Source organism: Oncorhynchus keta, chromosome 2 (assembly GCF_023373465.1).
Source record: "Oncorhynchus keta strain PuntledgeMale-10-30-2019 chromosome 2, Oket_V2, whole genome shotgun sequence".
In the NCBI taxonomy this organism is placed as follows: domain Eukaryota; kingdom Metazoa; phylum Chordata; class Actinopteri; order Salmoniformes; family Salmonidae; genus Oncorhynchus; species Oncorhynchus keta.
The window spans coordinates 22,041,750-22,069,362 of NC_068422.1; the positions used below are offsets into that span (position 1 = coordinate 22,041,750).

At 43.8% G+C, this 27,613-nt stretch overlaps 1 protein-coding gene across 6 annotated transcripts; it reads left to right on the forward strand.

Annotated features, from left to right (window-relative positions):
* The first annotated feature begins 2,455 nt into the window (after positions 1-2,455).
* Positions 2,456-27,530, forward strand: LOC118397794 (cytochrome c oxidase assembly protein COX11, mitochondrial). Of its 6 annotated transcripts, none has more exons than XM_035792685.2 (6): positions 13,184-13,294; positions 14,932-15,148; positions 17,577-17,973; positions 18,347-18,502; positions 18,947-19,072; positions 26,761-27,530. In XM_035792685.2, the coding sequence occupies exons 3-6, from the start codon at positions 17,641-17,643 to the stop codon at positions 26,959-26,961; spliced, it is 816 nt and encodes a 271-aa protein (XP_035648578.1). In that variant the 5' UTR covers positions 13,184-13,294; positions 14,932-15,148; positions 17,577-17,640; the 3' UTR covers positions 26,962-27,530. The 6 variants fall into 6 exon arrangements, with proteins under 6 accessions (XP_035648597.1, XP_035648563.1, XP_035648578.1 ...); XM_035792677.2 differs by having other exon boundaries at positions 14,932-15,055; XM_035792692.2 differs by having other exon boundaries at positions 13,208-13,294; positions 14,961-15,055.
* Positions 27,531-27,613: the final 83 nt, after the last annotated feature.

The following is a 27,613-nucleotide window of genomic DNA, read 5'->3' on the forward strand; positions in this document are numbered from 1 at the left end:
CCGTCAAAATTTGTATGCGAGACTAGAGAGCGTCAATTCACACACTGCGTAGCATATGCCAAATTAATTGTCTCGAGAATCCATAATAAACAGTTGTATTTGCTATGTAGCCCTTGTGAATTATTGATTGTTATTGTTACTTTTGACTCACCATATATGTCCTACAGGAGCCACTGTACCTGCCTATTAAACTGTTATGTTAACTAGCTAATATACCCGAGCAGTTTATAAATAATTTAGCTATTCTCGTTCATTCTACATAACAGTATTCTTTCGTGAAATTGGAGTTCCTTGAGTTTCCCAGCCATAGCCTGCCAAGGCTATATGCCTGTGATCGAAATCAACACAGGTAGGCATAACGTTAATGTTTTCAAATATGTATTGGCAGTGTTATTATTATCAAAACTAAATAGACACTATAACTTAGACACTGTACATCACAGGATATGGTCAGATGATAAGTTGGCTTTATTCAGAGTGTCAAAATATTTATTCAAAAACAATGAGGGCTCGGTATGATGTGGTTCTTTACCGTCTTATGTGGACAGTGGCTTCACTCTTGTCGTATATTCACTCGTGATCTTCTATTGTCGCTTTTCCGAACGCTTTTCCAACATTACTTCAGTCAAATTCTGGTCAAATAAAATAAAATATCCCAAAATACAAAATAAAGTTTTACTTGTCGTATTGGGACTTTTAGTTGGAAGGTTGAAGCCAAACATAATGTTTATTAACAGCAACCTAATTCTGCAATCTTCGTTTAAACAGTGATTAAACATAGGCAGTGTCAACACGGTCTCAGACCATTTTGTATTAATCTGTACGGATATCCGACATACTCAATTTAGTATGACATGTTATGGTACGGTATGGTATGTATTAATTTGTATATGTGACAAATTGCAATTCGTATGATATGTTACAAATTATGTGGCTAACGTTAGCTAGGCTAGAAGTTAGGGTTAAGGTTAGGAGTTAGGCAAGGGTTAGCTAATATGCTAAGTAGTTGCAATGGAGCTAAAAAGTAGTAAGTTGTCAGCAAATTATCTAAAATGCTAAAGTTGTCCATGATGAGATTTGAACACGAAACCTTTGAGTTGCTATACATTTGCGTTATACACCAACCCGACCAAAAGTAATGGTGATGGACTGCACTATTAGTATGCATAGGAGGCCTACAATATTGAAGTGCTATTCTGAACAGTTTTAAATCAATGTACAGGTAACTGCCAAAATAATGAATAAACCTGAGTAAATGAAGTGTTTGCTTCCACACAGGTGTGGTTCCTGAGTTAATTAGGAAATGAACTTCCCATCATGCTTAGGGTCATGTATAAAAATGCTGGGCAGGCCATTATTTTGGCTACCATGGCTATGCTCCCATCCAAAGGGCACGAGTGGTCACAATGTAAACCGTATGCCATGGCCATCACAGTCACCAGATCTCAACCCAAATGAACACAAATGGGAGATTTTGGAGCAGCCCCTGAGACAGCGTTTTCCACGACCATCAACAAAACACCAAATTATGGAATTTCTTATGGAAGAATGGTGTCGCATCCCTCCAATAGAGTGCCAGACACTTGTAGAATCTATGCCATGGTGCATTGAAGCTGTTCTGGCTCATGGTAGTCCAATGTCCTATAAAGACACTTTATGTTGATGTTTCCTTTATTTTGGCAGTTACCTGTAGCTATACTGTTTGTAATTGTTAAAGTGTGTAAAATCTATGTAGCCTAACAAAGGTTCTTAGGATAGGCCTAAAGCAGGGTTCAAGACCTAATCTTGGAAGACCTAATCACAAGAATTAGGTTGTGTTGCATGCATCAACCAATGGTTGCGTACCACGTCGGACACCAGATTGTTATGACATACGATTTGGTAATGTTGCGTTTGTGGCAAGTTGGGAAGGTGGTATTTACCACATAAGACTGTGAAGCATCCACTTGAATGCCCCTCTAACTCGTAATTACTGGTGGGAAACTCGTCTAAAATCCTTGCGCGCCAACCTCTCCCACATGCTGAACTCTGACGTAACCTACTAAGGAAATGGCCTCTAAAAGCATTTTCAGCAGTTAAATGTAACAAAACATTCTTTATAAAAAATATGTATTAATATAGTTTTTGAACACGTATTTGTTTACTAGCATGATAGCTTTAATTTTAGTTTATGGTTGCAGCAGCTTGTTGAAAATAAAGGAGAGCCGCACACTAGGAGCTCAGATGCAAAAATGTAATATCCAACGTTTCGACAGGCAAGCTGTCTTCATCAGGGTATAATCACAAACACTGCAGGGTGACTCGTTGATATAGTGTCAAAAGACACACAGGTGTCTGTAATCATGGCCAAGTGTGGCCTAATATCACTACTTAATTCTCAAATATTAAAATGGCCTACAACGAACAGCATACAAAAAACAGATTGATAGCATACGATCATTGATTCATTTTAGACTACACTAGCTTATAAACAATTACAATGGCGAAAGTCACAACAATCACAAGAATGGATTCAGATCAAAGTCTACGTTGAGACCGAAAGGAGCAAGGGTCTTTAAATGAAAGATCCAGGCGGCCGCTCGTCATAAACCCATACAAGATTACTTTGAATATAGCCAAAGGGAGTGTGATAAGATGATTGTTTCTGAGTCCCTTTTTGACATGCCGGGAGGTAATTCTGACCTCTCGAAAGAACTGTTACATTTATCTAAGCGCCAGATGAGAACGAATCTACATATTGTCACTCTTAGTGATTATGTGCGTCAAGGCACTATTCCACGGGGACTCAGGTGGCAAAAAGAACGATAATTGGGACAGCCCGCAGATGATTTCTGTGAGCGCTGGTGTGCCATCCTTAACAAATGCTCTATTGATTTAATGACATTAATTGTTGACCAGTTGGGAAATTATTTTATTGAAATGGTTAACACGATTAAAGAAACGCACAGCTCTACAAATAGCTGTTAATGATGATGGCATATTCAATTAACTGATAAACTAACCAAGCACTCCAAGACAAGTGGTCTACAGAAATAAAGGAACATAAAATCAACTCAACCAAGACAAAAAAGACAAGGCCGAGGATAAAGTCTACTTCTGGAGAAACCCTGACAAAGGAGGTTCCTCCTCTCCATGGCAGACGCAGGAGGGATGCCGCTTACTTCGATACACCCCCGTTTGACCAACACTCTACAACCAGCGCCTCATCGGCTTCCAGTGGCAGTTTTTTATTCAACGAGAAACCGGGCCGACCGAAGGGCGGAGGTGGCCGCAGGCACGCTCATCGACGAGATGCCGCACCCGACGGGGTAAGAAGAAACGACTTTCAGTGGCAGAGGGGACCATTCACACGGTCCCAGAACCCACAGGACTGAGTGACTTTAATTTATCAAGCAAGAAATTGAGCCCTGCCCATGTCTCCTTGCTTTGTAAAGGACACCAGCAGTATGATCTCTATCATTGAATATCTTGATCCTCTCCCTGAGAATACCTTGTTAGTTACTTTTGATGTTGAGTCGTTATACACAAATATTCCACACGATGGTGGTATTGAAGCTATGGAACATTTTCTTCTGCAACGTGACCCTAATTAACTACCTTCCAGTGCATGCATTGTAACATTGGCTGAAATAGTACTCGCACACAACTACTTCAAGTTTCTAAATGATTTATTTATTCAGACGAAGGGTACTGCTATGGGATCCCCCACGGCTCATAACTATGCTAATTTGTATGTGATGGAGAAAGTCTATTTTCAATCCTCTCAAATGTTTTCTTGCCTAACATCATTATTTGGAATCATTATATTGATATTTTTTTCTATTGAGGGGCGATGCAAAACAGCTCCAGGCATTTTATGCTTTTCTTAACTCCTGTTCTGATCATTTGAAATGTACTATGCAAACTGATTTGACGTGTATCAGATTTCTTGATCTTCTGATCTTGTGTGAAAATACTGTTCTATGCACTGATCTTTACAGGAAACCTACTGATCGTAACTGTTTGTTGAGGACTGACAGTTGTCACCCACTTCCCTTGAAAAATAGTTTGCCCTACAGCCAATTCTGTCTAATCAAAAGAATTTGCATAAAACATTCAGGTTTCGACAGAAATATGGCTGAGACGCAAAGACGATTCAAGTTTTCTACACCGCTAGCCAGCACCTCGTCTAAATAGGTGTGCGTTTATTTTTCTTCTAGATTGCAGCAGCTTGTTGGCCATGAGCCAATTTGCGTTTCTCGACGTGCATCCAACTGGTATTTACCGCTTCACACACTGATAATTACTACCTTCCCACATGGTTATCAATGCAGCATTAGCTGATACGTAAAATACCTATCCAGGCGTTGTAAGATCTGGCATGCATCAGCAACGTATGATCAGGGGAACACAACCACGCTTTCGCTAAATCCACAGCCAGCTGTGAATACTTACAGATGAACACATGCGCCATCATTTTGGAGGAAACAGGTGGTGGTCATAGCCTTAATATATAGACAACTCTTGTGCCAAAAAGCCTGTTTTAGCATGGGCAGTGCTATTGAGGACTTTCACAAATTTGAAGTAGTCAACTGGTTGGGACTTCCTTTGAGTTAAGGCAAGATCACATAATTCCATCCAGGTCATCAGGAGGAATCAGGCAATGAATTCTACTTGTGAGGAAACATTCCATAACTGTAGGTGGCAGTAAATTTCCAACCTTGGCTTCATACCTGTTCAAACAACACACTCCAGGTGGCAGTATGCACCCTTTCAGTCTGCTTATCAACTCATAGAAGTAGTAGAAGAATAAACTGTGCTACTTCAAAATTAAGATGGCCTCAATTGCGCTGCCCATGTGTTTACAGAGGGCATAATGGGACAGATACAAAGAAGAGTCCTTGAAGGTTAGTGCTATCCAGGGTCCTTGGGATGTCCCTACCTTAATCCTTACCATAACCATTTTAAATGTCAACTTCAATGGGTAGGAAGTCCTAAGGATCCCAGGTTGCAAGGACCTTGAGTATCTCTATGGTGGTGGTGCAGTCTCCTTCATACATGCACCCAATCAGAGCACACAAGCAATAAATTCAAATGGAACAATATGCTCACGGAACAAAATCACATGATTACCCACCATTTTCTGCAATTCATGGAGCCACCACCCTGTTACAGTTTAATAACTGATTAATTATATCAAAGATTATGTATATACTGACAAGACACATGTCGCTCCGCACTAACAATGGGAGTAGTCCACAAAGCTCATGCAGGACTGTCTAGCTCCTGCCTATTATTTCTTTCTTTTGGCTTGACAAATACATCTAATTTTTCACATCCTTTTTTGAATATTCGATGAGGGTTATTGACGTCAACTGCCTGTATTTAATGGAGAGAGATGTGGTGGTGTAAAGTACTTAAGTAAAAATACTTTAAAGTACTACTTAATCACCCTGTCGTCTTAGATTACGAAATGATGCTTTACAGCGAAAGCAATCTTTTTTGGTATCTGTACTTTACTATTTATATTTTTGACAACATTTACATTTAAGTCATTTAGCAGACGCTCTTATCCAGAGCGACTTACAAATTGGACAACTTTTACTTCACTACATTCCTAAAGGAAATGATGTACTTTTTACTTCATACATTTTCACTGACACCCGAAAGTACTCGTTACATTTTGAATGCTTAGCAGGACAGGAAAATGGTCCAATTCACGCACTTATCAAGACAACACATGGTCATCCCTTCTGCCTCTGATCTGGCGGACTCACTAAACACAAATGCATCTTTTGTAAATTATATCTGAGTGTTGGAGTTTTCATCTGGCTATCCATACATTTTAAAAACAAAAAAAAATGGTGCCACCTGCTTTGCTTTTATAGAAGGAATTTGAAATTATTCATACTTTTACTTTTGATACTTCTTGAATTTATTTTGGGCAACAGACATATACAGCAAAATGTGGACCCAGAGGATATCACTTGTAAGTATTAATTAAAACATTATTTCCAAAGTGATCCTCTGGTAAAAACAATAACACATAATGATTAAAATACAATACAAAATTACACAACCATAAATATCATTTATATTGACATCCTAAAAAGTGTCACCATGCACTGCACTTATCTCTAACCTTAATCAAACATATTAATTTCACAATAAAACTATTTATTAATTGCACATCATTCCGATCCTTCAAATACGCCTGACCAGCAGTAGGGGGCACACGGAGCAGAGGAGTGGTTTCCCTTACAACAACCTTATCCAAATGGCAAACTTAAGTATATTGTAATATTGTAACGACCCTGAGTTTATAAGACACTGCCGCACGAGCATGCTTTTGCGGCACAGTCGATAGCACGCCGGACCTCGGGCTAGAAGGTCGAGGGTTTGAGACCTGCTCCCTGCTGTTTCATTACAATATTTAGAACCAAATACTTTAAAACTTTTACTCAAGTAGTATTTTACTGGGTAACTTTTACTTGAGTAACTTTCTATTAAGATATCTATACTTTTACTCAAGTATGACAATCGGGTACTTTTTTATTATTATTATTTTTTTATTTTTATATTTATTTTATTAACAACAAATCAATTTTATTTTATTTCACCTTTATTTAACCAGGTAGGCTAGTTGAGAACAAGTTCTCATTTGCAACTGCGACCTGGCCAAGATAAAGCATAGCAGTGTGAACAGACAACACAGAGTTACACATGGAGTAAACAATTAGCAAGTCAATAACACAGTAGAAAAAAAATGGGCAGTCTATATACAATGTGTGCAAAAGGCATGAGGAGGTAGGCGAATAATACAATTTTGCAGATTAACACTGGAGTGATAAATGATCAGATGGGCATGTACAGGTAGAGATATTGGTGTGCAAAAGAGCAGAAAAGTAAATAAATAAAAACAGTATAAAAACAGTATGGGAATGAGGTAGGTGAAAAAGGGTGAGCTATTTACCTATAGACTATGTACAGCTGCAGCGATCGGTTAGCTGCTCGGATAGCTGATGTTTGAAGTTGGAGAGGGAGATAAAAGTCTCCAACTTCAGCGATTTTTGCAATTCGTTCCAGTCACAGGCAGCAGAGTACTGGAACGAAAGGCGGCCAAATGAGGTGTTGGCTTTAGGGATGATCAGTGAGATACACCTGCTGGAGCGCGTGCTACGGATGGGTGTTGCCATCGTGACCAGTGAACTGAGATAAGGCGGAGCTTTACCTAGCATGGACTTGTAGATGACCTGGAGCCAGTGGGTCTGGCGACGAATATGTAGTGAGGGCCAGCCGACTAGAGCATACAAGTCGCAGTGGTGGGTGATATAAGGTGCTTTAGTGACAAAACGGATGGCACTGTGGTAGACTGCATCCAGTTTGCTGAGTAGAGTGTTGGAAGCCATTTTGTAGATGACATCGCCGAAGTCGAGGATCGGTAGGATAGTCAGTTTTACTAGGGTAAGCTTGGCAGCGTGAGTGAAGGAGGCTTTGTTGCGGAATAGAAAGCCGACTCTGGATTTGATTTTTGATTGGAGATGTTTGATGTGAGTCTGGAAGGAGAGTTTGCAGTCTAGCCAGACACCTAGGTACTTATAGATGTCCACATATTCAAGGTTGGAACCATCCAGGGTGGTGATGCTAGTCGGGCATGCGGGTGCAGGCAGCGATCGGTTGAAAAGCATGCATTTGGTTTTACTCGCGTTTAAGAGCAGTTGGAGGCCACGGAAGGAGTGCTGTATGGCATTGAAGCTCGTTTGGAGGTTGGATAGCACAGTGTCCAATGACGGGCCGAAAGTATATAGAATGGTGTCGTCTGCGTAGAGGTGGATCAGGGAATCGCCCGCAGCAAGAGCAACATCATTGATATATACAGAGAAAAGAGTCGGCCCGAGAATTGAACCCTGTGGCACCCCCATAGAGACTGCCAGAGGACCGGACAGCATGCCCTCTGATTTGACACACTGAACTCTGTCTGCAAAGTAATTGGTGAACCAGGCAAGGCAGTCATCCGAAAAACCGAGGCTGTTGAGTCTGCCGATAAGAATTTGGTGATTGACAGAGTCGAAAGCCTTGGCGAGGTCGATGAAGACGGCTGCACAGTACTGTCTTTTATCGATGGCGGTTATGATATCATTTAGTACCTTGAGTGTGGCTGAGGTGCACCCGTGACCGGCTCGGAAACCAGATTGCACAGCGGAGAAGGTACGGTGGGATTCGAGATGGTCGGTGACCTGTTTGTTGACTTGGCTTTCGAAGACCTTAGATAGGCAGGGCAGGATGGATATAGGTCTATAGCAGTTTGGGTCCAGGGTGTCTCCCCCTTTGAAGAGGGGATGACTGCGGCAGCTTTCAATCCTTGGGGATCTCAGACGATATGAAAGAGAGGTTGAACAGGCTGGTAATAGGGGTTGCGACAATGGCGGCAGATAGTTTCAGAAATAGCGGGTCCAGATTGTCAAGCCCAGCTGATTTGTACGGGTCCAGGTTTTGCAGCTCTTTCAGAACATCTGCTATCTGGATCTGGGTAAAGGAGAACCTGGAGAGGCTTGGGTGAGGAACTACGGGGGGCGGAGCTGTTGGCCGAGGTTGGAGTAGCCAGGCGGAAGGCATGGCCAGCCGTTGAGAAGTGCTTATTGAAGTTTTCGATAATCATGGATTTATCGGTGGAGACCGTGTTTCCTAGCCTCAGTGCAGTGGGCAGCTGGGAGGAGGTGCTCTTGTTCTCCATGGACTTCACAGTGTCCCAGAACTTTTTGGAGTTGGAGCTACAGGATGCAAACTTCTGCCTGAAGAAGCTGGCCTTAGCTTTCCTGACTGACTGCGTGTATTGGTTCCTGACTTCCCTGAACAGTTGCATATCACGGGGCTATTCGATGCTATTGCAGTCCGCCACAGGATGTTTTTGTGCTGGTCGAGGGCAGTCAGGTCTGGAGTGAACCAAGGGCTGTATCTGTTCTTGGTTCTGCATTTTTGAACGGAGCATGCTTATCTAAAATGGTGAGGAAGTTACTTTTAAAGAATGACCAGGCATCCTCAACTGACGGGATGAGGTCAATGTCCTTCCAGGATACACGGGCCAGGTCGATTAGAAAGGCCTGCTCACAGAAGTGTTTTAGGGAGCGTTTGACAGTGATGAGGGGTGGTCGTTTGACTGCGGCTCCGTGGCGGATACAGGCGATGAGGCAGTGATCGCTGAGATCCTGGTTGAAGACAGCGGAGGTATATTTGGAGGGCCAGTTGGTCAGGATGACGTCTATGAGGGTGCCCTTGTTTACAGAGTTAGGGTTGTACCTGGTGGGTTCCTTGATGATTTGAGTGAGATTGAGGGCATCTAGCTTAGATTGTAGGACTGCCGGGGTGTTAAGCATATCCCAGTTTAGGTCACCTAACAGAACAAACTCTGAAGCTAGATGGGGGCGATCAATTCACAAATGGTGTCCAGGGCGCAGCTGGGAGCTGACGGGGGTCGGTAGCAGGCGGCAACAGTGATAGACTTGTTTCTGGAGAGAGTAATTTTCAAAATTAGTAGTTCAAACTGTTTGGGTATGGACCTGGAAAGTATGACATTACTTTGCAGGCTATCTCTGCAGTAGACTGCGACTCCGCCCCCTTTGGCAGTTCTATCTTGACGGAAGATGTTATAGTTGGGTATGGAAATCTCTGAATTTTGGTGGCCTTCCTGAGCCAGGATTCAGACACGGCAAGGACATCAGGGTTAGCAGAGTGTGCTAAAGCAGTGAGTAAAACAAACTTAGGGAGGAGGCTTCTGATGTTGACATGCATAAAACCAAGACTTTTCGATCACAGAAGTCAACAAATGAGGGTACCTGGGGGCATGCAGGGCCTGGGTTTACCTCCACATCACCCGCAGAACAGAGAAGGAGTAGTATGAGGGTGCGGCTAAAGGCTATCAAAACTGGTCGCCTAGAGCGTTGGGGGCAGAGGATAAGAGGAGCAGGTTTCTGGGCATGGTAGAATATATTCAGGGCATAATGCGCAGACAGGGGTATGGTGGGGTGCGGGTACAGCGGAGGTAAGCCCAGGCACTGGGTGATGATGAGAGAGGTTGTATCTCTGGACATGCTGGTTGTAATGGGTGAGGTCACCGCATGTGTGGGGGGTGGGACAAAGGAGGTGACAGGGGTATGCAGAGTGGATCTAGGGGCTCCATTGTGAACTAAAACAATGATAACTAACCTGAACAACAGTATACAAGGCATATTGACATTTGGGAGAGACATACAGCGAGGCATACAGTAATCACAGGTGTTGAATTGGGAAAGCTAGCTAAAAACAGTAGGCGAGGCTAATCAGCTAGCACAACAAACAGCAGGTAAAATGGCGTTGACTAGGCAACTGGGCCGACAGATAAACAAACAAGCAGAATGGGGTACCGTGATTAATGGACAGTCCAGCGTGCGTCAGCTATGTAGCCAAGAGATCAGTGTCCAGGGGGCAGCGGTGGATGGGCAGGGAAGCTGGGCTGGCGAGTGTTATCCAGGTTTTTTTAAAAACTAACAATGACTAAATAACTTGTAGCTAGTTAGCTGGTTAGCGTCTGGAGGTTCTTGAGTGTGTCATAAAAATAAATAAAAATTAAAAGTGATAGCGAATCCGTATCACAGTGGGTGAGGCAGGTTTCCGGAAGGTATAAACAAATAAAAATCAAATAGACGTAGAAAGTAAATGGGTTCAGAAGTGTTTGGGATGAGGTGAGTCAGATGGTTAGCAGGCCTGTGCTAACAAGCTAACAGTTCGTAGGCCCGGGCTAGACAAGCTAGCCGTTAGCACATGAGGGAACACAAGCATACATAGATTACAAACAATGGACAATCGAGCTAGGGGGTACAATATCACATTACAATTACAATTACACAAGGACCTTAAGGGACATGCATATACTTACAATTCTAACAGCTTTTTTGTTAGTAGAGCATTTAACCGTCTTAAAATACAGTTCAATTTCTTTTTGTAGGATACGAAAATGTGGTTTTCTGTTTGTAAATTTACATTTGTGTATATGAAATTTGGCCAAAAGAATAATGAAATTAATTACATAAAAATGATTCCGCTTATTTCTATTGTATGTAAAGAATCCAAACAGTACATCTCTCCACAATAGTGTAAAATCTTCATAAATGTGTTCAATTATAAACCTACTGATGTCTTGCCACAGTTTTCGTACATGCATACAATGCCAAAAAAGATGCACAACTGTTTCTGGGTGGTCATTACAAAAGGAGCAATTTGAGTTGATGTTTTCCTTAAACTTCTTCATATAGTGGTTGGCAGGATAATATTACTTCCTTAATTTTGTTAACAAGTAGGTATGTTTGTGGCAACATCCAAACTTTTTTCCAACAGATATTACCAATAAATCCATTCCAATAAGGCATGACATAAGGTATAGATAGATACAACATCCTGCTGAAACAAGGATCGTATCGCTCTGTTGTTGAATGGACCAAAAGAGAAACAAATCTTTCCTACTGATGAGTCAACAGGGTCAACAGAAGGTAGGCTCTGAGGGTCAGGTCTTGACATGTTCCTGAATAACATAGCAACACCTGAGGGAATGGCATCTAAAACAATTGCAAAATCTTTAGGTGTTACAGGGACCTTGTAAAGTGATAAGAATTCTTTATAACTGAGTAAAAGACCCTCTGCATTTACCAGTTGGCTCACCAATAGGATATTATTTCTGAACCAATATTCTAAAAACAGAGGTATTTTTATACAATATATCCCGACAATCGGGTACTTTTTTTCACCACTGGAGAGATGCTACTAGCGTCATCCCATGAATATGCATAGCCATCTCGAGATCAATATAAACTCCAATATAAAGTGTTTTTTTCCCAAAAGTTGCCCGGTATGTCACGTCAACTACTTAAATCAGTACAACATAAGCATTACAAAACGTATATTCAATCAAATAAACCTCACGTAGCAAATAAGCCATTAATTTTTTTATTGACGAAATTCGGTCGACACTCTCATTGACCTGCATAGAAAAGAAATCCTTGCTTGGTGGGCGAAACAACTAAAAAACGCCACCTCCTGGAGGGAGTCAGATTTTCAGATGAATTGGGCTTCTCTCTTCAGCTCTCATTGCATTCAAGTCAACAGTCAACTTCCCATAGGTTTTCTCTGAATACATTTTCTGCAAGCAAAAGCTATACAGATTTAGCATTTCAGGGCGATTCCAATAATTGTGAATGTGTGTTAACAAGTTGTGAATGCGGGTTAAGTAGCATACTACAGTAGCTGGCGAAGGAGAAATACAGACCATCTAATGTAGCTTTTAGTACTATTACCTGTGTTGAATGCATTTCCTCTATGTATAATCATATTTGTCGGTGTGGTCATGGGAGTCGGCTGTCGGTGTGGTCATGGGGTGGGAGTAAGATGGAGGACATGGAGAAAAGTGGAACATGTTTTGAGTGAATATGGAGTGGTGGATCACACAGATCTTTTGGAAGAGCTACAGAAGGAAATTGAACATGACGAGAGTGAGGGTGAATTAACTGCGGTGGCAGCTTTGGTGAAGACTGCTGAGTTTGAGCCTCATCTTGATGATGACAAAGATATATTCCTGACCCAGTGGGAGTGAGATTTTTTGCCTTATGGATCTGATTCCTGGATGTGAGGTACCCATGGTGCTGGCGATCAAAGTTGTCCAATGAGAGAAAGGCAGGTTGAGGTTGCCAGGATCAGAGTAGTCTACAAAGGTGTCCTATGCTGAGGTAGTGAAGAGAGTAGTAGAGGAATATGGGTCCAGGGTGAGGGCTCTTAAGAGGATCCCTATGAGTAGGCCGAGGCCAATAGAGTGATCGGAATAACCTGTGCTTCGTTAAGGTTGTTTTTGTTTAGTGCTCTTGGCCATGGTTGTCAAGTACTGCAGGAATGACATGTAAATCAGAGAGGATAGATGTGGTGGCAGCTGCAGAGAAGTACTTGGGTGTACAAGATGTTTTGAACAGGATCAGATGGGGCCAAAGCAATGGAATAGTTTTGAGGTTTTAATGGGTGCAGGGTTAGTTGGTAATTTGTATTTGTATTTTTTTCACAAAGTGTAATGAATTCATACTGTACTACAGATTAGTAGGTTGATACACTGCCAATACAGTAGGTGGCGGTAGGTACCTAAAACATTTGAAGAAAAAGAAGAGCCAGCGGAACAATAGCACTGCCTGGAACCTATGATTATGGTCCTCGTATCAAGGGGGGGACGTTAAACCGCTGGACCATGCTTTTCTTATGTTTTGTAATGTACAATCCAAGGTTGTGTGGGAGCTGAATTTACTTGGTGAGTTATTAACACTATCATCTAACGTTACCTATCGTATTGACTTTGGGCAGTATCAACACTAAACGAGACCTTGGCTGCATGAGCAGGTACGATTTATATGTAGTTTGTAGCTACCAAAGCAACTTACCCGTTAGCTAGCTACATTAGCCTGCGCATGTTTACTAAATGAATAATTGTTTCCTATGGATTTTTTTTTTAGAAACGAACAAAAGTTAGCTAGTATATGTTATATTGTGTAGCTAAATTAGCGAGATAATATTAAGGGGTTTCTCAATGCTCTTTCACATCGGCTGTGAGAATATTCTGGCCAACCATGTCTGTCTTTGTAACTGTTAATGATGCTCCATTAGCCTTACATGATAAGTACAGTTTGGCGTAGCACTGAATTTTCGACCAACCTTAACTTTGCGATAACTTCGTTTTCAATTCGGTCAAACACGTATCTTCTAACATGTATGTCCCTTTCCAGTTGCAGGTTTTTCGTTTGAATTCAGAAAATGCTCCGTTATTAAATACGTACTATACAGAAATCGCTCTTCCTTTTCCTGGCTGTTAAAATTCGAATAATTCCCATAATTTCAATTTGTGACAGCAAGCAAGTAGTGTATAGTGTCGGGAATCATTTTACCATCTAAACCACTGTGAAATGTATTTTCCATAACCAAAAATGCATTGGTGTAAAGTACTAAAGTAAAAATACTTTAAAGTACTACTTAAGTCGTTTTTGTGGGGGGTTGTTGTTATCTGTACTTTACATTACTATTTATATTTGTGACCGCTTTTACTTTACTACATTCCTAAAGAAAATTATGTACGTTTTACTCCATACATTTTCCCTGACACCCACAAGTACTTGTCTAATAAGTCTTTCGCTATTGTCTAATTCGCGCATTTATAAAGAGAACATTCCTGGTCATCCCTACTGCCTCTGATCTGGCAGACTCACTAAACACATGCTTCGTTTGTAAATTGTCTGAGTGTTGAACTGCGCCCCTGGCTATCCGTAAATATTTAAAAAAAAACAAGAATCGTGTCGTCTGGTTTGTTTAATGTAACACATTTTAAATGATTTATACTTTTGATACTTAAGTACATTTTAAACCAAATACTTTTAGACAAGTAGTATTTTACTAGATTACTTTTACTTTAGTTATTTTATTTTTTAAAGTATCTTTACTTTTACTGCAAAAAATGTATTTTCGTCTCTTTGAAGCTGGTGTACCAAACTGAAAGTAAAACACACAAAAACGAAAGTTTCCAACGGGAAGTATAGAAGTAATGCACATAGAACATATACCGCTTCTTAGATGCACATTTGTATGTGAATATGTCTGGGTTGCCCAAAAAGTTACATATTGCAGCTTTAAAGAAATCAATGTTTGGTTCCATGAACTAATCCAACCCTGTACTCCATCTTGTCTATTTTAACTCTTCTCTCATTAATCGAGACAGTTGTGTCATGACATGTGGCACTTTGGTGTGGACCCACCTGTCTCAGTCATTGGGCTAGTTTTAGTGGTGAATGCAACAGACTGTTGACACAGGATGTTGTTGGTACCTTAATTGGGGAGAACGGGCTTGTGGTAATGACTGGAAATACATCAAACACAGCTATTCCATTTGCTCCATTCCAGCCGTTATAGAGCTGTTCTATCCTCAGCAGCCTCCTGTGGTTGATGAAAGTCGAAGAGTGAAGTCGGGGGAGGTGCATCTGTAACAGCCGAAAGTCGGACACTGATGTGGATTTCCACCCGCAAGGTTCAGTGCAACATGAGTGTTTATAAAAGTTGTCTCCAACCCCCATATCACACACTCACAAACTGAAAATGTGTGTCTATTGAACATAAATTGGTGAGAGACCATTATATTACATGCATTTCTACACATCCACTGAATACATGAATTGCGGCAGAGTTGGTTCCTGTTTGTCACGTCTTTGGTCATGTTCACATCAAAAACACCTTAATGATTGATTGACAATAGAGCCTCCCACAATGCAGGCGATGAATGTTTATCCCCATAATGCAACACACTTTAAAAGGCCGACTTGACAAAACTGAAAAGCTTGAACGCCCAATGAAAGAAGATATATAAATAGTTTAAATATACATTTATAAATAGGCAAGATGGCAGCATACACGTTGGATTACTTAATGGAGCAAAAAAACAAACATTTTAATAACTGAGCTTTTTCTAAATTCAAACAAACCACCTGCAACTGAACACTGATATTTTAGAAGATATGTTTGGGCGAATCAAGAACGAAGATCGTATCGCCAACTTAACCTTGTGGAAAATTCTGTGCTACACAAAACAGTACTTATCCTGTAAGGGCTAAAGGAGCATCACATTAGCTAACAGATTGCAACAGACTAATGTCTTACTAGCTAGCGAAGGGTTTTGCTTCCTTGCTTTACCAAATATATGTTTTATAAATTCCGTTTTTATCTGTATTTTTACCACTGACAGGTTATTGTAGTGCAGTGAACCGGCATTAGCTACAGTTGAAGTCAGAAGTTTACATACACCTTATCCAAATACATTTAAACTCAGTTTTTCACAATTCCTGACATTTAATCCTTGTAGAAATTCCCTATCTTAGGTCATTTAGGGTCACCACTTTATTTTAAGAATGTGAAATGTCAGAATAATAGTAGAGAAATATTTCAGCTTTCATTTATTTCTTCACATTCACAGTGGGTCAGAAGTTTACATACATACTCAATTATTATTTGGTAACATTGCCTTTTAAGTTGTTTAACTTGGGTCAAACGTTTCGGTGACTTTTGGCCCATTCCTCCTTACAGAGCTGGTGTAACTCAGTCAGGTTTGTAGGCCTCCTTGCTCACACACTCTTTTTCAGTTGAGGTCAGGGCTTTGTGAATGCCACTCCCATACCTTGACTTCGTTGTCCTTAAGTCTTTTTTTTGACAACTTTGGAAGTATGCTTGGAGTCATTGTCCATTTGTAAGACTCATTTGTGACCAAGCTTTCATTTCCTGACTGATGTCTTGAGATATTGCTTCAAAATATCCACATAATTTTCCTCCCCCATGATGTAATCTATTTTGTGAAGTGCACCAGTCCCTCCTGAAGCAAAGCACCCCCACAACAGGATGCTGCCACTGTAACAGTCTGACTTTACGTCCGTCCCCTCGCCCATACCCGGGCGCGAACCAGGGACCCTCTGCACACATCGACAACAGTCACCCTCGAAGCATCGTTACCCATCGCTCCACAAAAGCCGCGGCCCTTGCAGAGCAAGGGGAACTACTACTTCAAGGTCTCAGAGCAAGTGACGTAACCGACTGAAACGCTATTTAGCGCGCACCGCTAACTAAGCTAGCCGTTTCACATCCGTTACACTCACCCCCCTTTTGACCTTCCTCCTTTTTCCGCAGCAACCAGTAATCCGGGTCAACAACATCAATGTAACAGAATAACTTTAGACCGTCCCCTCGCCCATACCCGGGCGCGAACCAGGGACCCTCTGCACACATCGACAACAGTCACCCTCGAAGCATCGTTACCCATCGCTCCACAAAAGCCGCGGCCCTTGCAGAGCAAGGGGAACTACTACTTCAAGGTCTCAGAGCAAGTGACGTAACCGATTGAAACGCTATTTAGCGCGCACCGCTAACTAAGCTCGCCATTTCACATCCGTTACACCACCCCCGTGCTTCGCGGTTGGGATGGTGTTCTTCGTCATTATGGCCAAACAGTTCTATTTGTGTTTCATCAGACCAGAGGACATTTCTCCATGTGCAGTTGCAAACCGAAGTCTGGCTTTTTTTTATGGCGGTTTTGGAGCAGTGGCTTCTTCCTTGTTGAGCGGCCTATCAGGTTATGACGGTATAGGACTCGTTTTACTGTGGATATAGATACTTTTGTACCTGTTTCACCCAGCATCTTCACAGGGTCCATTGCTGTTGTTCTGGGATTGAGTTACAATTTTCACACCAAAGCACGTACATTTCTAGGAGACAGAATGTGTCTCCTTCCTGAGCGGTATGACGGCTGCATGGTCTCATTGCCAAAACTATAGTTTGTTAACAAGAAATTTGTGGAGTGGTTGAAAAATTTGTTTTAATGACTCCAACCTGAGTGTATGTAAACTTCTGACTTCAACTGTAGCTAGACTTGTTGTTATGCCTTAACACTGCTGAAGTGGTGCTGTCAGTTTAGCCCAATCTATCCCTGAACCTATCAGTTACAAACATGAAGGTTTAGTTAGTTCAGAAACGTTCACATTAACACATTTCAATGTTTTCACACCCAGGTGAACCCAGATAGGAGCAGCATCTGACTCGACTGAAGCTTGAACTTATAAACCCACTGCAGTCATGCTACTCCCCATCCTTGTCCGTGAGTCCCTATGCTGCTCAAAGAACTCTGTCTTACTGACATCCTCAAACATACAGGCCTGTATCAGGGGTCTTCAGGGCAAGGGAGCCAGGGGCCTCCACAGCTACGCCCAGTGGTTCCTCTGTAGGAGGCTTCCCTCACGCCTCAACACCCAAATACGGGGGGCCAAGAGTTGGAAGAGCCAGACCAAGCAGCAGGAGGATGAGTGGAGGAAGAGGAACAAGACGGTGCTGACGTATATCGCTGCTGCGGGGGTGGGGATGATCGGCATGTCCTACGCTGCTGTACCCCTCTACAGACTCTACTGCCAGGTAGAAGCAGAATCATATATTTAGAGAGTATGGACATTAAAGTTTCTGTATTATGTATTAACATGACACTGTAATTCAAAATGGCGTCCATGTTAAACTATATGGTTCTGGGACGGGTAGGAGAGCATAGATGGACCCAGAGAGACATACAATGTTTGATACAGTAGTACTGCCACTTGAAGATTTTTAATGTTTTATTTATGGAGGTAGATATAGTAGCACATCTCAAATTGCTGGTTTGCTTACAAGTCATTATAGAAGCCTTCGTGAAATCTGGAGCTAAGCATTACAAGAAGACCTGTAAATAGTGGGTGAAAGATGGATGGATTTATTAGATAGCTGAGTGTCTCATCTGTTGTGTGTCTGTCTCTAGGCGTCCGGTCTGGGTGGGACGGCGGTGGCAGGTCACGATGCAGAGCAGGTGGAGACGATGACGCCGGTGATGGACCGCATCATTAAGATCACCTTCAACGCTGACACACACGCCAGCATGCAGTGGAACTTCCGCCCGCAGCAGTCTGAGATATACGTAAGACATGCTTAATATAGTGCTCACTCGCTCTCCCTCCACACACACACAGTAAGGAGGATGGATACATTAGAAGACTGACAATTAAACCATTACTTTTAGCAGAAAACAAATCATTATTGTGTGTTACAATAGAGGTGTTTTAGTTATCTTATTATTATTATTATTATTATTATTATGTTTTTTGAACAGGGACAATGAACAACAAAACATAACTTTCAGTACACTTGAGAAAAGATACGTTGTACCAGATTTAGCCAACAGCTAATATCCATCGGCAGTCCCCAGGCAGGTGAACAAGAAAAACATTATAATGGACATATAGATGCGTTTCCACAATGAAGTCAAGACATTGGTCACGAGTATGTTTGTGTTGTTACAATAGGTATTTTATTGTGTGTGTGTTACAATATAGGTATTTTTATTGCGTATGTTGTGTTCCAGGTGGTTCCAGGAGAGACTGCCCTGGCCTTCTACAGAGCCAAGAACCCTACAGACAAACCTGTTATTGGGATCTCCACCTACAACGTTGTGCCCTTTGAGGCTGGACAGTACTTCAACAAGATACAGGTACTAATGAACATGTAGTCCATGTCATTTATTTTATTTAACAATATATATATATATATATATTTCACCTTTATTTAACCAGGTAGGCTAGTTGAGAACAAGTTCTCATTTACAACTGCGACCTGGCCAAGATAAAGCAAAGCAGTTTGACACATACAACAACACAGAGTTACACATGGAATAAACAAACATACGGTCAATAATACAGTAGAAAAAGTCTATACAGTGTGTGCAAATGAGGTAAGATAAGGGAGGTAAGGCAATAAATAGGCCATGGTGGCGAAGTGATTACAATATACCAATTAAGCACTGGAGTGATTGATGTGCAGAAGATGAATGTGCGAGTAGCGATACTGGGGTGCAAAGCAGCAAGATAAATAAATACAGTATTGGGATGAGGTAGTTGGATGGGTTATGTACAGGTGCAGTGATCTATGAGCTGCTCTGATAGCTGGTGCTTAAAGCTAGTGAGGGAGATATGAGTCTTCAGCTTTAGTGATTTTTGCAGTTCGTTCCAATCATTGGCAGCAGAGAACTGGAGGGGAAGGCGGTCAAAAGAGGAATTGGCTTTGGGGGTGACCAGTGAGATATACCTGCTGGAGCGTGTGCTACGGGTGAGTGCTGCTATGGTGACCGGTGAGCTGAGATAAGGCGGGGCTTTACCTAGCAAAGACTTGTAGATGACCTGGAGCCAGTGGGTTTGGTGATGAGTATGAAGCGAGGGCCAGGCAACGAGAGAGTACAGGAGGATGCTGTGAAGGATGCTTTGTTGCAAAATAGGAAGCTGATTCTAGATTTAATTTTGGATTGGAGATGCTTTATGTGAGTCTGGAAGGAGAGTTTACAGTCTAGCCAGACACCTAGGTATTTGTAGTTGTCCACATATTCTAAGTCAGAACTGTCCAGAGTAGTGATGCTGGATGGGCGGGAGAGTTGTATGGCATTGTAGCTCGTCTGGAGGTTAGTTAACACGGTGTCCAAAGAAGGGCAAGATGTGTACAGAATGGTGTCGTCTGCGTAGAGGTGGATCAGAGAATCACCAGCAGCAAGAGCGACATTGTTGTATACAGAGAAGAGGCAGCCTGAGAATTGAACCCTGTGGCACCCCCATAGACTGCCAGAGGTCCGGACAACAGGCCCTCCGATTTGACACACTGAACTCTATCAGAGAAGTATTTGGTGAACCAGGCGAGGCAGTCATTTGAGAAACCAAGGCTGTTGAGTCTGCCGATAAGAATGTGGTGATTGACAGAGTTGAAAGCATTGGCCAGGTCGATGAATACGGCTGCACAGTACTGTCTCTTATCGATGGTGGTTATGATATCGTCTAGGGCCTTGAGCGTGGCTGAGGTGTGCACCCATGACCAGCTCTGAAACCAGATTGCATAGCGGAGAAGGTACGGTGGGATTCGAAATGGTCGGTCATCTGTTTGTTAACTTGGCTTTCGAAGACTTTAGAAAGGCAGGGTAGGATAGATATAGGTCTGTAGCAGTTTTGGTCGAGGGGGATGATCGCGACAGCTTTCCAATCTTTGGGGATCTCAGACAATACGGAAGAGAGATTGAGCAGGCTAGTAATAGGGGTTGCAATAATTTCTGCAGAAAAAGAGGGTCCAGATTGTCTAACCCGGCTGATTTGTAGGAGTCCAGATTTTGCCGCTCTTTGACAACATCAGAACATCCCGGGTATCCTGGATATTGACCTCATCCCGTCAGTTGAGGATGCCTGGTCATTCTTTAAGAGTAACTTCCTCACCATCTTAGATAAGCATGCTCCGTTCAAAAAAGGCAGAATTAAGAACAGATATAGCCCTTGGTTCACTCCAGACCTGACTGCTCTCGACCAGCACAAAAACATCCTGTGGCGGACTGCAATAGCATCGAATAGTCCCCGCGATGTGCAACTGTTCAGGGAAGTCAGGAACCAATACACGCAGTCAGTCAGGAAAGCAAAGGCCAGCTTTTTCAAGCAAAAATTTACATCCTGTAGCTCCAACTCCAAAAAGTTCTGGGACACTGTGAAGTCCATGGAGAACAAGAGCACCTCCTCCCAGCTACCCGCTGCACTGAGGCTAGGTAACACGGTCACCACTGATAAATCCATGATAATAGATCATTTCAACAAGAATTTCTCAACGGCTGGCCATGCCTTCCTCCTGGCTACCGCGACCAACAGCCCCCCCCCTCCCCGCAGCTACTCGCCCAAGCCTCCCCAGCTTGTCATTTACCCAAATCAAGATAGCAGATGTTCTGAAAGAGCTGCAAAACCTGGACCTGTACAAATCAGCTGGGCTTGACAATCTGGGCCCTCTATTTCTGAAACTATCCGCCGCCGTTGTCGCAACCCTTATTACCAGCCTGTTCAACCTCTCTTTCATATCGTCTGAGATCCCCAAGGATTGGTAAGCTGCCGCAGTCATCCCCCTCTTCAAATGGGGAGACACCCTGGACCCAAGCTGTTATAGACCTATATCCATCCTGCCCTGCCTATCTAAGGTCTTCGAAAGCCAAGTCAACAAACAGATCACTGGCCATCTCGAATCCCACCGTACCTTCTCCGCTGTGCAATCTGGTTTCCGAGCCTGTCACGGGTGCACCTCAGCCAAGGTACTAAACAATATCATAACCGCGATCGATAAACGATGCAGCCGTCTTCATCGACCTGGTCAAGGCTTTCGACTCTGTCAATCACCATATTCTTATCGGCAGACTCAGTAGCCTCGGTTTTTCTAATGACTGCCTTGCCTGGTTCACCAACTACTTTGCAGAGTTCAGTCTGTCAAATCGGTGGGCATGTTGTCCGGTCCTCTGGCAGTCTCTATGGGGGTGCCACAGGGTTAAATTCTCGGGCCGACTCTTTTCTCTGTATATATCAATGATGTTGCTCTTGCTGCGGGCGATTCCCTAATCCACCTCTACTCAGACGACACCATTCTGTATACTTCTGGCCCTTCCTTGGACACTGTGCTATCTAACCTCCAAACGAGCTTCAATGCCATACAACACTCCTTCCGTGGCCTCCAACTGCTCTTAAACGCTAGTAAAACCAAATGCATGCTTTTCAACCATTCGCTGCCTGCACGCGCACGCCCGACTAGCATCACCACCCTGGATGGTTCCGACCTAGAATATGTGGACATCTGTAAGTACCAAGGTGTCTGGCGAGACTGTAACCTCTCCTTCCAGACTCATATTAAACATCTCCAATCTAAAATCAAATCTAGAGTCAGCTTTCTATTCCGCAACAAAGCCTCCTTCACTCACGCCGCCAAACATACCCTAGTAAAACTGACTATCCTACCGATCCTCGACTTCTGCGATATCATCTACAAAATAACTTCCAATACTCTACTCAGCAAACTGGATGCAGTTTATCACAGTGCCATCCGTTTTGTTACTAAAGCACCTTATACCACCCACCACTGCGACCTGTATGCTCGAGTCGGCTGGCCCTCAATACATATTTGTCGCCAGACCCACTGGCTCCAGGTCATCTACAAGTTCATGCTAGGTAAAGCTCTGCCTTATCTCAGTTCACTGGTCACGATGGCAACACCCACCCATAGCACGCGCTCCAGGAGGTGTATCTCACTGATCATCCCTAAAGCCAACACCTCATTTGGCCATTTACATTACATTTACATTTAAGTAATTTAGCAGACGCTCTTGTCCAGAGCGACTTACAAATTGGTGCATTCACCTTATGACATCCAGTGGAACAGCCACTTTACAATAGTGCATCTAAATCTTTTAAGGGGGGTGAGAAGGATTACTTTATCCTATCATAGGTATTCCTTAAAGAGGTGGGGTTTCAGGTGTCTCCGGAAGGTGGTGATTGACTCCGCTGTCCTGGCGTCGTGAGGGAGTTTGTTCCATCATTGGGGGGCCAGAGCAGCGAACAGTTTTGACTTGGCTGAGCGGGAACTGTACTTCCTCAGTGGTAGGGAGGCGAGCAGGCCAGAGGTGGATGAACGCAGTGCCCTTGTTTGGGTGTAGGGCCTGATCAGAGCCTGGAGGTACTGAGGTGCCGTTCCCCTCACAGCTCCGTAGGCAAGCACCATGGTCTTGTAGCGGATGCGAGCTTCAACTGGAAGCCAGTGGAGAGAGCGGAGGAGCGGGGTGACGTGAGAGAACTTGGGAAGGTTGAACACCAGACGGGCTGCGGCGTTCTGGATGAGTTGTAGGGGTTTAATGGCACAGGCAGGGAGCCCAGCCAACAGCGAGTTGCAGTAATCCAGACGGGAGATGACAAGTGCCTGGATTAGGACCTGCGCCGCTTCCTGTGTGAGGCAGGGTCGTACTCTGCGGATGTTGTAGAGCATGAACCTACAGGAACGGGCCACCGCCTTGATGTTAGTTGAGAACGACAGGGTGTTGTCCAGGATCACGCCAAGGTTCTTAGCGCTCTGGGAGGAGGACACAATGGAGTTGTCAACCGTGATGGCGAGATCATGGAACGGGCAGTCCTTCCCGGGAGGAAGAGCAGCTCCGTCTTGCCGAGGTTCAGCTTGAGGTGGTGATCCGTCATCCACACTGATATGTCTGCCAGACATGCAGAGATGCGATTCGCCACCTGGTCATCAGAAGGGGAAAGGAAGATTAATTGTGTGTCGTCTGCATAGCAATGATAGGAGAGACCATGTGAGGTTATGACAGAGCCAAGTGACTTGGTGTATAGCGAGAATAGGAGAGGGCCTAGAACAGAGCCCTGGGGGACACCAGTGGTGAGAGCGCGTGGTGAGGAGACAGATTCTCGCCACGCCACCTGGTAGGAGCGACCTGTCAGGTAGGACGCAATCCAAGCGTGGGCCGCGCCGGAGATGCCCAACTCGGAGAGGGTGGAGAGGAGGATCTGATGGTTCACAGTATCGAAGGCAGCCGATAGGTCTAGAAGGATGAGAGCAGAGGAGAGAGAGTTAGCTTTAGCAGTGCGGAGCGCCTCCGTGATACAGAGAAGAGCAGTCTCAGTTGAATGACTAGTCTTGAAACCTGACTGATTTGGATCAAGGTCATTCTGAGAGAGATAGCGGGAGAGCTGGCCAAGGACGGCACGTTCAAGAGTTTTGGAGAGAAAAGAAAGAAGGGATACTGGTCTGTAGTTGTTGACATCGGAGGGATCGAGTGTAGGTTTTTTCAGAAGGGGTGCAACTCTCGCTCTCTTGATGACGGAAGGGACGTAGCCAGCGGTCAGGGATGAGTTGATGAGCGAGGTGAGGTAAGGGAGAAGGTCTCCGGAAATGGTCTGGAGAAGAGAGGGGATAGGGTCAAGCGGGCAGGTTGTTGGGCGGCCGGCCGTCACAAGACGCGAGATTTCATCTGGAGAGAGAGGGGAGAAAGAGGTCAGAGCACAGGGTAGGGCAGTATGAGCAGAACCAGCGGTGTCGTTTGACTTAGCAAGCGAGGATCGGATGTCGTCGACCTTCTTTTCAAAATGGTTGACGAAGTCATCTGCAGGGAGGGGGGATTCAGGAGGGAGGAGAAGGTGGCAAAGAGCTTCCTAGGGTTAGAGGCAGATGCTTGGAATTTAGAGTGGTAGAAAGTGGCTTTAGCAGCAGAGACAGAGGAGGAAAATGTAGAGAGGAGGGAGTGAAAGGATGCCAGGTCCGCAGGGAGGCGAGTTTTCCTCCATTTCCGCTCGGCTGCCCGGAGCCCTGTTCTGTGAGCTCGCAATGAGTCGTCGAGCCACGGAGCGGGAGGGGAGGACCGAGCCGGCCTGGAGGATAGGGGACATAGAGAGTCAAAGGATGCAGAAAGGGAGGAGAGGAGGGTTGAGTAGGCAGAATCAGGAGATAGGTTGGAGAAGGTTTGAGCAGAGGGAAGAGATGATAGGATGGAAGAGGAGAGAGAAGCGGGGGAGAGAGAGCGAAGGTTGGGACGGCGCGATACCATCCGAGTAGGGGCAGTGTGGGAAGTGTTGGATGAGAGCGAGAGGGAAAAGGATACAAGGTAGTGGTCGGAGACTTGGAGGGGAGTTGCAATGAGGTTAGTGGAAGAACAGCATCTAGTAAAGATGAGGTCGAGCGTATTGCCTGCCTTGTGAGTAGGGAGGGAAGGTGAGAGGGTGAGGTCAAAAGAGGAGAGGAGTGGAAAGAAGGGGGCAGAGAGGAATGAGTCAAAGGTAGACGTGGGGAGGTTAAAGTCGCCCAGAACTGTGAGAGGTGAGCCGTCCTCAGGAAAGGAGCTTATCAAGGCATCAAGCTCATTGATGAACTCTCCGAGGGGACCTGGAGGGCGATAAATGATAAGGATGTTAAGCTTGAAAGGGCTGGTAACTGTGACAGCATGGAATTCAAAGGAGGCGATAGACAGATGGGTAAGGGGAGAAAGAGAGAATGACCACTTGGGAGAGATGAGGATCCCGGTGCCACCACCCCGCTGACCAGAAGCTCTCGGGGTGTGCGAGAACACGTGGGCGGACGAAGAGAGAGCAGTAGGAGTAGCAGTGTTGTCTGTGGTGATCCATGTTTCCGTCAGTGCCAGGAAGTCGAGGGACTGGAGGGAGGCATAGGCTGAGATGAACTCTGCCTTGTTGGCCGCAGATCGGCAGTTCCAGAGGCTACCGGAGACCTGGAACTCCACGTGGGTCGTGCGCGCTGGGACCACCAGATTAGGGTGGCGCGGCCACGCGGTGTGGAGCGTTTGTATGGTCTGTGCAGAGAGGAGAGAACAGGGATAGACAGACACATAGTTGACAGGCTACAGAAGAGGCTACGCTAATGCAAGGAGATTGGAATGACAAGTGGACTACACGTCTCGAATGTTCAGAAAGTTAAGCTTACGTAGCAAGAATCTTATTGACTAAAATGATTAAAATGATACAGTACTGCTGAAGTAGGCTAGCTGGCAGTGGCTGCATTGTTGACTTTGTAGGCTAGCTGGCAGTGGCTGCGTTGTTGACACTACACTAATCAAGTCGTTCCGTTGAGTGTAATAGTTTCTACAGTGCTGCTATTCGGGGGCTAGCTGGCTAGCTAGCAGTGTTGATTACGTTACGTTGCGTTAAAAGAACGACAATAGCTATGTAGCTAGCTACGATCAAACAAATCAAACCGTTGTGCTGTAATGAAATGAAATGAAAATGTGATACTACCTGTGGAGCGAAGCGGAATGCGACCGGGTTGTTGAGTGCGGAAGTTCTATTCGGTAGACGTTGGCTAGCTGTTGGCTAGCTAGCAGTGTCTCCTACGTTAAGGACGACAAATAGCTGGCTAGCTAACCTCGGTAAATTAAGATAATCACTCTAAGACTACACACTCTAAACTACACAATTATCTTGGATACGAAGACAGCAAAGACAACTATGTAGCTAGCTAACACTACACTAATCAAGTCGTTCAGTTGAGTGTAATAGTTTCTACAGTGCTGCTATTCGGTAGACGGTGGACGTTTGCTAGCTGGCTAGCTGCTGGGCCGCCTTTCCTTCCAGTTCTCTGCTGCCTGTGACTGGAACGAATTTCAAAAATCTCTGAAGTTGGAGACTTTTATCTCCCTCACCAACTTTAAACATCAAGCACTGCAGCTCACATCAGTGTTGTAGTAATCGAGACAGGTCTCGCTTTAGGTGGTCTTGAACACAACACTGGCTCACACACAGCTTCATATACATTATTTATTTTGCTGTGGGGACTCCTGACCTAAATTGAACCTCTGATATTTACCTCCATATTGAATCTCTTCTCCCCTCCCAGTGTTTCTGTTTTGAGGAGCAGAGGTTGAACCCTAAAGAGGAAGTGGACATGCCCGTGTTCTTTTACATCGACCCTGAGTTTGACGAGGACCCACGTATGGCCCGTGTCGACACCATCACACTCTCATACACCTTCTTCGAGGCCAAGGAGGGACAGAAACTACCCCTCCCCGGATATAGTCCGATTTCCCTACACAGCTAAAGATTGGCCTCATACTATTTATTGTTCTCCTCAGAGATGCTGAGTTAAGTCCAATATATACAGGCATTCAATCCATTTTGTCACTACAGAATGTTACACAAAATGTTAAGGTGTGTGTATTAGACACATGATTGCTGTAATATCAGTCATTCATCCCTGAATCAGATAATGCGAAGATAATATACGAAAATTATAATGTACAGAGAAGGGGTTATGTAAAAATGTTGTCCATGTGATGAATAGTTAACTTAACAAGTGTCTTTAAGACTGTACAGTGTTCCTCAATCAAATAAATTATGATTTTAGCTTTGAGGACTAATCAGACTGTTCTACCCCCCTTTAAGGGTCAATTTATCCCTCTGAACTTTGCAAATGCCTTTTGTGTTTGTATTGCTGCAATTTCACCACTAGAGGTCAGCTGCCGAATGATACATCAATGTCATGTTTGCCATTTATTTTCCCATTTACCTGCTCATAATCGGTGACAATTCAAAAACAGTGTTGTTCTCTGAGAACTTTCATCTGAGAATTTCGCCACAATCTTTTAAAGTTTTCCTTTTCAATTGCTACCATGGTTGTACTTATTTCTTTTTAGAAACATTTCATTTTGGGCCTGTCGATATAACAATTTACATTTGTAAAGTACTTTTCA

What these genes read in the sequence shown, in the direction of transcription:
- LOC118397794 (XM_035792704.2), top strand. Translation starts at nt 17,641, where the DNA reads ATGCTACTCCCCATCCTTGTCCGTGAGTCCCTATGCTGCTCAAAGAAC. An exon ending in TCTACAGACTCTACTGCCAG is followed by an intron (nt 17,974 to 18,346) that starts GTAGAAGCAGAA and finishes GTCTGTCTCTAG; the next exon opens with GCGTCCGGTCTGGGTGGGAC. An exon ending in CGCAGCAGTCTGAGATATAC is followed by an intron (nt 18,503 to 18,946) that starts GTAAGACATGCT and finishes GTTGTGTTCCAG; the next exon opens with GTGGTTCCAGGAGAGACTGC.